Source organism: Acanthochromis polyacanthus, chromosome 17 (assembly GCF_021347895.1).
Source record: "Acanthochromis polyacanthus isolate Apoly-LR-REF ecotype Palm Island chromosome 17, KAUST_Apoly_ChrSc, whole genome shotgun sequence".
NCBI lineage: Eukaryota > Metazoa > Chordata > Actinopteri > Pomacentridae > Acanthochromis > Acanthochromis polyacanthus.
Window position 1 is genome coordinate 6,872,765 of NC_067129.1, and position 8,526 is coordinate 6,881,290.

Below are 8,526 nucleotides of genomic sequence, written 5' to 3' on the forward strand. Positions count from 1 at the left end.
ATCCAGATTATAACAGACCACCCCTATAAAGTAGAAGGAAGTCAGTTTAACCTGCAAGTCAAACACACACACACACACGCACGGCAGCCATCAAGCAGAGCCTCTGACATTAAGTGACCATCTGACTGGCTCTCGCCTCATGTTTCATCGTCCGGAGGAAGTGTTTGGATTATGTCCTGTTTCTTATGTAATGTTTTCTTTCTTGTTTAAGGTCACACCGCTTTATTTGGCCTTCACTGCCCCACCAGTGTTTTATAGAGAGCGGCCTATTCATACACAGGAAGAGGGACCTCAGGAATTCCAAGTGTTGATGTAAAACAACTAAAGCTACAAACTGTTGTTTTTTGCAGAATGATTAATAGTTAAAATCTCTTCATAATAAGCCTTTTGGTGGCTACAGAAAAACAAAAATTCATATTTTCTGTGCACTGTTGCTGCAAGACTCAGCATGGTGCTCCTTTTTATTTATATGAAGTGTAAATAGTGGAAAATGTCAGTCATAGTTTTTAATATCTTGACACTATCTTTAGAATAAGTGTGTTCTCAAGGTGTAGTGTTTGATAAAAGAGCACAAAATTAATGACACAACAGCCAGGTATATTTAACAATATATATTTCCATTGTCAATGTACATTCCATTTCGACATAAGCTTTCTTCACAAACAAAAAGTTGGCATCTAAATAAATACTATATAAAATAGAACTTCAAAATAAATATCTATAAAGGGAACCTTTTATATGAGATTTTTTTCGTTTTTGTTATATCTAAACAAAACCAAAAAAGAAACAAAAGCACAGATCTCGTTTCTTAATCCCCAACAATGACATTGCAAAGGTATAAAGGAATGGAGTAGCATCACCCAACTCTGTGAGACCGCCTCTTGTTTGGGTTGAAAATAATAATTAAAAAAACAAAAACAAAATCTGTGCCTGCCAATGAGTGACACAAAAGGGGGGCATGGGTGTGTAAAAGTCACAGCACTGTAGCAAAAAGAAAACAAAGGATACAATAAAAAGGATTTAATATTTGTCGTCGTTGGTAATTATTCCACCCCCTCGAGCACATGTGATAGAATAAAGCTAAGTCGTGAAGAAACATTACTGTTGCGGTGACAGAGCTGAGAAATCTAAAGAAAAGGCAGCAACTGTTGGAAAATAAAAAAGAAGAGAGGTCCACTGGTGAAAAAGATGGCACAGAACACACAACTCGAGAGAAAAAACACAAAGATGGGAGGGAAAACAGCGAGAGAGGAAAAAAAGAGGGGGAGACAGACGTGTCTTTCTCTCCTGTCTCTGTGGTATGACAAGTTTATGCACAGCAGCTGTGTTTGTCAATCAAGGAAGGCCAGGGGTGTTTGTTGGACAATTTCTCAGGGTGGACAAGAAGGAGGGAGGAAGAGAGGAAGGAAGAAAAAGCGAGAAAGAGAGGGAAAAAAGAGAGGGGCAGAAAGAGAGCTGAGACACTGAGCAGTAACAGCAGGAAATGGGTTGATAGGGGTAGATTGTGTTCCCTGTGTGGATTCAATGAGTCCACAGTCTTTAGGACTCTGAGAGGAACCAGGGAATTAGCTTAGCCTCTCGACTGCTAATGAGCCATGGATAGCATAAACAGCAGGAGTTTTTTTTTCTTCTTCGTCGATTTTACATTTTTTTTTTATTGCCGGGCACACTTTTCTAAATCAAGTGCTAGTGATAGAAAGACCTGTCAGTTTTTGTTACCCCCATCCAGAACCTTCACTCTCGCCACCCCTCCTTTTTCTGTCCCTCACAGCCTCAAAAACATCCTATTCTTACCCTCAAAATATATATCTAATATATTCTCGATATATTTTGTACTGAATTGTAGTTATAATGTACCATGCAATCTTTCAAGGACATTTAAAAGTCTCTTCTAAAGAACACAAATGTTGTGAAACTATTTACAGCAAATAACATTTCACCTGCATAGCTCTATTACTAAATATATTGTCAAAACATTTGTGATTTTTGCTGCCCATCTATTCCTACTAGGCCTTTGCCCAGTCACACAATCATTCTCAGTTTTGGCACCTTTCTCTCAGACTGAATTGCTAGGTTTTGAAAATATTGCCTCATACATTCAAGACTAAGGACTGTGTGTGTGTGGTTTTTTTTGTTCTTTTCTTTTTCTTTTCTTGTGTGATATCAGCTTTGTGCAACAAGACGAATACGAATATGAGAAAAGTTTAGGCACCCTAATGGAAGTTAAGGGTCCGACATGAAAGAGAGGTGTGTGTGTTATGGAGCAACAAAGACAGTATGCCTTAATGCCAAACGGAAAATGGCTGTCTGTATTAAAGGGCAGCGTGCCTTTAACGACCAACTGCCTTCGACTCCGTTTGGCAAGAGTGCATAACAACTGTGATCACTCAGACTGCGAAAACATGCTACTGTATAATAGCTTCCTTTGGCAAAGTCCTAAGAACATCATGCAAGCCACAAAAATAGACTTCAAGAATAAAAGAGAGACTATCTGACTTACGCAGCTATGCAGCATAATGATTTGAATTTAATGAAGACACTGTGTGTGTGGGGGGGGAGGGTGTGCTGACTAAATGTAGTGCACGCCAACGTAATGCGAGATAGCTGAGGTGGTTAATACTGTGCTTTAGTACATCCTTTAAGGGGTTCGCGTCTTCCTAAAAAGGTTGTGCAAGTGGCAGGTTTTGATTTTGACAAAAAAGGCTGACTGAATACAAACACAACAGCAACTTTGTGATGCCTTCTCTCCGCCTCTTCGCTCTCTTATCACTCTCATCCGCTTCCCCTCCGGAAACATTATTTTCTGGCCAGTTTTGTCTCTCACTTAGCTTACTTGTTTTAAATTATTCATAATTGCCTTTTTGCCCCTAAATGTTTCTTTGCCTTTTTGTGCAAAGAGGAAGTAGACCAGGCTCCTAGGCAGTTTAGAAACCAACATGCAGTAGGCCAAGTTCTAGAGAGGATTACTGTAAGAGTCCCTGAGAAGGTTGGGTGTACGTTTTTTTCTTTTTTGACTTTTTGGCTTTTTTTGTTGTTTTTTTTAAAACACATTTCTCTACTACAAATCGACTTCTAGCACGGTGGGTACCCATTAGACTAGAGCATGCAGGTCATGACATGCATTATGTCCGAGGTGATTGGTGAACAGCATTCAAAATACTTCAGAATGTCGAGGCTTCACCACCCCAAGATAGAAAAACACACTGTAAAGTGATCATCTCCCACTTGCAGCACAACTGCGTACGCACGATACAGAGTGAGAATCATGGGAAATTACAATTAAATCTAAAGAGGTTTTGTCTTTACAGCTCCTCCATGGAGATAAAAACTTCAAGATAAAACGTTAGTGAGACCAAGCTAGCATCTTTCAGCTTTAAGAGTGGAAACTGGCAACGCTAAAAGATGGTGACCATCATGAAAGCGGAGGGACTAAGTGGTGGTTTTACTCTCACGATGGCCTATCATAAAGCCACAGAATAGATAATCAGTTGTTTTCATGTTTGACACCGGGCTGTGCTTTGGGGCTGGGAAAGGGGCTCATAGATACTTATCTCCATCAATAATTTCTACATAATCTGAGGATCAGCCACCAGCTTCTGATTAGTTAGTTACAAAACTAGCAGAGAAATCTTGAGCAGCAGAGAGGTACAATGACTTTGTGCCTTCAGCCATCTTCACAAAACACAAACACCAGTCCCACATTCTAGTCTCTTCTTCTTGTGTCACTCTTACAAAAAAATGAAAGAAAAACATCTAAGAGGGCCTGTTAGCTAATCATACTAGCCAACTCTCTCAGATAAGGCCCGTTTTGATCATCCACCCTATCAAACATAGGTCAAGAAGCCATTTAAGTACCTTTGTTTTACATAAGTCATCTTCCAGCAGATTAATGGGATAGTTTAATGGGTTGGTGTTGGATTGTCCTATCCATAGAGAGCAGGCAAGTACTGTGTGATCATGTCCATTTATGTAGCAAGGCCACCGCCAGACAGTTTGGTCCAGTATCATGACCCCTGCTGCTGCTTCTCTACTGTCCCAGCTTTTGCTTCCATGCCTCCATTTTTACACACTGGGACACTCACGCCGCCCTGTGAGTTCTTGCAGCGGCAGCCAGGCCTGCTAACATTGTCATAACACTTCTGTCCCAGTTTAGCCAGACCCATGGCTGGCAGATAGCAGACCAGGCAAGGCAGAACAAAAGAAACGGCAGCCATGAAGGACCAGCGTGCGCAGCAGTTGGCCTGGGAGCACGAGCAAGGCTTGTCGGCACAGGAGCCCTCGTCGTCCTCGTCCTCCGTGCAGTGGTAGAAGATCCCTTTGACCAGGCACATGCAGGTGGCTGTATCCACCAGGCTCTGAGCAGAGCACAGGCACTCCTGGTTGCAGACCCAGCAAGAGGGTAGGGTTCGGGGGAGCGTACACTCTGTGCACCGGCACTTCCCACAGTGCTCGCAGATAAGGAGGTGCTTCTTCTCAGCCGGGGAGGAAGGGATCAACGCCAACCCCTGCTGAGCCCCAGTGGGGCACACGCCTCCCATTGGCATCTTTGCAGACTTGAGGTCCAGCGATTTAGAAGAGGAGGAGCAAGAGGAAGCAGAGGAAGAGGTGGTGAGGACCTTAGATTCAGAGGAAGTGAAGCAGCCTGTAGTTCGGGTTGTGATTGTGTTGACAGGGGCCTGGTGGGGGTGCAAGTTTGGGTGGTGGTCCACCGTCGGGGTGGGCGCAGCGTGATCCAACAGCCTCTGATCGGATGAAGTGCTGCTGCTGCTGCTGATAGAGCTGGGTCTTCCACTGAAGGAAATCCAAGGGTGGGTGGTGGAGTCCTGGTGTGGGTGTGGCTCGCACCGGCCCTGCTGGTGGGGCTGGTGTTGGTGATTGTGATGGTGGTTGTGGTTTGCCCCAAGGAAGGCCTCCTGATTCTGACCCAGCCAGGTGATTCTTCGGTTCACAGACTTCTGGCTCGGGGGCTGCTGGGAGACAACGGCCGGGCTGTCGATGTAGTCGTTCTCCACGTGTGATGACTTTATCTGGTCAATGGGGTAAATGGTGAGAGGGTGCTGAAGACGGCCGTAGGGCACTCGACTCTCCAGCAGGGGCTGGGATATGAGGGAGGAGGACACTCCGGGGATGTGGTGGGGAACCCTGGACTCCATGTGTAGGCTGGTGCCTCGCACGTCTTCACTCTAAAGCAGCATTTAGCAAAACTGCAATGACAGATACAAAAGAGACAGTTATGGTTGACTGCATCAGCTGCTGAGCTTTTTGCTCTTTATCCTCTATTTCATTCTATACGTCCAGTATTTAGCCACAAAGAAAGCAAAGTATATTAAAAAATAAAGGGAGTTGTGTATTTTACAGAAAATTAAAAAACACAAAACTCTCCAAATTTGACAGACATCTCAGCTATAAATAAGAGATTGTGAATCCATGAACATCCCACTCCTTAATTTAACTACAGTAGACTTGTTCAAGGCCAGAACTTTTGATATATCCACATGAATTTAACTAAACTAAAACTACATTCCCCACACACGAACAAAAGATCGCAACATTTTAAATCAACACCTCAGACAGCATCCAAAACACAGTATTACACATGATTTACAACAGCCAAAGCAATTATGTAATCTTTAACACCAAACTTTCTCAAAAGAAATCTTTTTTTCCAGGGAGGATATTTACAGTTATCTGAGCATAGAGTTTCCAAACGATGGTGATTTTTGGACTGAGTACTAGCTGGGTATTCAGTCTAAACCTCCTCCTTTCTAACTTTGACATTAGAACAATAGAAGTTGGGCTCTCATTGCCTCCCCTCCAAAAAGCAGGGAGCACCAGAGAGCAGGGCTTGCATGCAAAAGACTCAAAGATGCAAAACAAGGCAGAGCAAAGCGATGAGAAGGTTGCCAGAAAAGGGGACTTCAGCAGTCACAAAATGACTACGAAAGATATCGAATCACTTAGTAACAAGTAATATAATTGAACCCGTTTTACATGTTCTCTCTCTTTAGCCAGTGTGTATAAGTGCAGATATGAATCTTGGGATTTGTCAATGGAACTGGTTTTATGAACTACAGGTTTTTGTGAATGAGAGCTGCTGGCTGCAGCTGATGTTGCATGAATCAATGCGCTCCAGTCATGTCGAGACTGAGTGAAATCGGTTCCATCCATTTCATCAATGAATGCACGACAGACTACAAATCTAACTTACTTTACACGAAAACCGACAAAAGCGCAGCCTCGAAGACATTTCCCCTGACCCACATCTATACATTCAGTTTCCTCATAGCAAATTATAGCCCAGTTTATTCAGAGTCTGTGATGAATTATATTCCTGCTATGTCATAACTCAGGCGGACAGAATTATCCAACAACCTAAGATTGTCGTGTTGCGCGTTATTACGCACATTAATCTGCTGACTGATGATCTATTTTATTCGGAAATGTGTCAGTAGTCGCTTTGCTTGACTGTCGACTCGTGTCCTCTTTTTTTTTTCCTTCTCTGATTTCCAAAAGCCTGTTTGAGAAACCTGTTGCGACATTGCTGGCACCGACACAAGCGCTTGTGATCGTCAAATCTAGACCATTATGAGCTCCAAGCCGGAACTATGCGTGTGCAAGTGCGCGCGCCCGTGTGCATGTGTGCGTGTGTGTGTGCGCGCGTTCCTCCCTTCAATATGTGAATGGACTGAGTCATAAAAACCGGAGGCGGCCGCTCGGCATACTCAAATAGCATGTTTATATAGGCATTGTAACCACGCATTCAACACCTCAGCCGTGATATCTGTTTAAAAATGTTTAAAAAAGCGAAAGCTTTTATAAAGAAAAACGGAACACTATGTGCCACCAGACTGACAGCTGGGGTTTAGTTTTATTCGGAGGCAGTTTGGTGCGTAGTTTGATGCATAAAGGTGGACGCAATCGTTCACGGCGAGCCAGAAACAGCTGACAAAAGAAGAAAATTTTAGATTTTTAAAATTATTATTATTATTGGCATTTGGGGGGAAAAGACAGCTTAATGGTAAAAAACACCTGACACAAACGACGTGATGTGCCAACCAGGCGGTCGCTGCAGAAGGACAACCGAGAGATACGGGCTTCAGAAAGGTTGAAATGTGACAGGCTCTTTCAAAAAAGATTAATCTTAAATGTGAAAAGCCATACATGCGTATCCAGAAACGCGTCGTTTCTCACAGCATGACATAATCTCCACTCTCTGTGCCTTAACCTTGCTTTTGCTCCCGAAATCGGTGGTTAAATATTGACTTAAAGCGCAAACACGGCTCGGTGGAACAGCTTGTTGCAAAATAAGAGTTTGCAAGCGCGTTCTTCGTGCCTGCAATCCGGTGGATTGAAGGGGAACAGGCATGTGTAGGCAGCATGGTTGGTTCTTAAGGCAAGACACTCACTGGTTAACATTTAAACCGGGACAAAACAACCAGAGGTGAGGACTTACTGTGGTTTCAGGATACAATTCTCATCTCTTCGTTGCGCACGACGTTTGCGCGCAGCCTATAGTCCAGTCCGAGAGAGTGAGTAGCTCCACAAATGCTCAGTCCAATACTCAGATAAGTCCAAAAGAGGAGCGGGGGAAAATCTGAACAAGGTAGAAGCGATAAAACGGCGAGCGGCTCTCCAGCACTATAATCTCCACTCGCTGGTGCATAAAAGGCGACTGCGGTTGTGGACGCAGAGCTTTGGATATGATGTTGCAACCACCGAGGGGGAGGGAAGTGAGTTTTTATGAATGGGAGGGTAGAGGATAGGAAAGGGACGGCACTGCGCAGATGCCTCAGCTTCTCTTTTTTTCTCTCCTCCTCCTTTTTTTTTGTGAATGGGAGGGCAGAGCGACTCGGGAGGGCTGAAATGCGGAGGTTACATTTTTATGAATGGGAGGACTCCGAATAGCATTGCGCAGGCGCGATGCCTCGATTTTTATGAATGGGAAGAAATGGCGAATGAGGCGTGTGTGTGTGTATGAGAGAGCAGCAGCAGAAGGAGGAGGAGGGTGGATGAGGCGGTGGGGGCTTTTTTTTGGTCACAAGGGCAATGTCAGGCCTGATTTACATAAAGAGTCTGCTCTGATGCCACTCCGGCTTTTATTCTAACGCTGCTGATTTATTGATAACGCGAAGGTTTGCACTGCTCCAGTGCTGAAGGGGGACGTGATTGTGGGGGTATTGTGTAACAGAGGAGAGAAAGGGAGAGAGAGATGCGTGTGAGTTAGCTAAATCTGCAATGAGTTTATTTATTTATTTCACTGTTTGGCAAAAATCTGATATCGGTTCTGATGAATGGGTGCCAAATGTTGCAGCCAGCACGTGCATGCTGCGTTTCAGAAAACAACACAGAGAGAAAAATCTGCAAGAATGGTCGAGTTTATTAAATGAATAAAAAAAAATAGTGGAAATCTAATCTATGTGTTCTCGACGAAGACATCAAGATGTCAGAGGTCACATGCCTCAGCTGGGTTAGCCTAAATAACAGCCTCTCCCCATCGTGTTCCTGCTCCATCTAAAGCCATTTATT

The 8,526-nt window shown here is 43.7% G+C and overlaps 1 protein-coding gene across 1 annotated transcript; it reads right to left on the minus strand.

Moving 5' to 3' along the window:
* Positions 1–596: 596 nt before the first annotated feature.
* spry4 (sprouty homolog 4 (Drosophila)) lies at positions 597–7,759 on the minus strand. The gene is made up of 2 exons (XM_022197491.2): positions 7,454–7,759; positions 597–5,204 (listed from the first exon to the last, which is right to left on the minus strand). The coding sequence occupies exon 2, from the start codon at positions 5,151–5,153 to the stop codon at positions 4,005–4,007; it is 1,149 nt and encodes a 382-aa protein (XP_022053183.1). The 5' UTR covers positions 5,154–5,204; positions 7,454–7,759; the 3' UTR covers positions 597–4,004.
* Positions 7,760–8,526: the final 767 nt, after the last annotated feature.

Bases quoted from the DNA above. Each gene is read 5' to 3' on its own strand.
- spry4 (XM_022197491.2), bottom strand. From the start codon at position 5,153: ATGGAGTCCAGGGTTCCCCACCACATCCCCGGAGTGTCCTCCTCCCTC.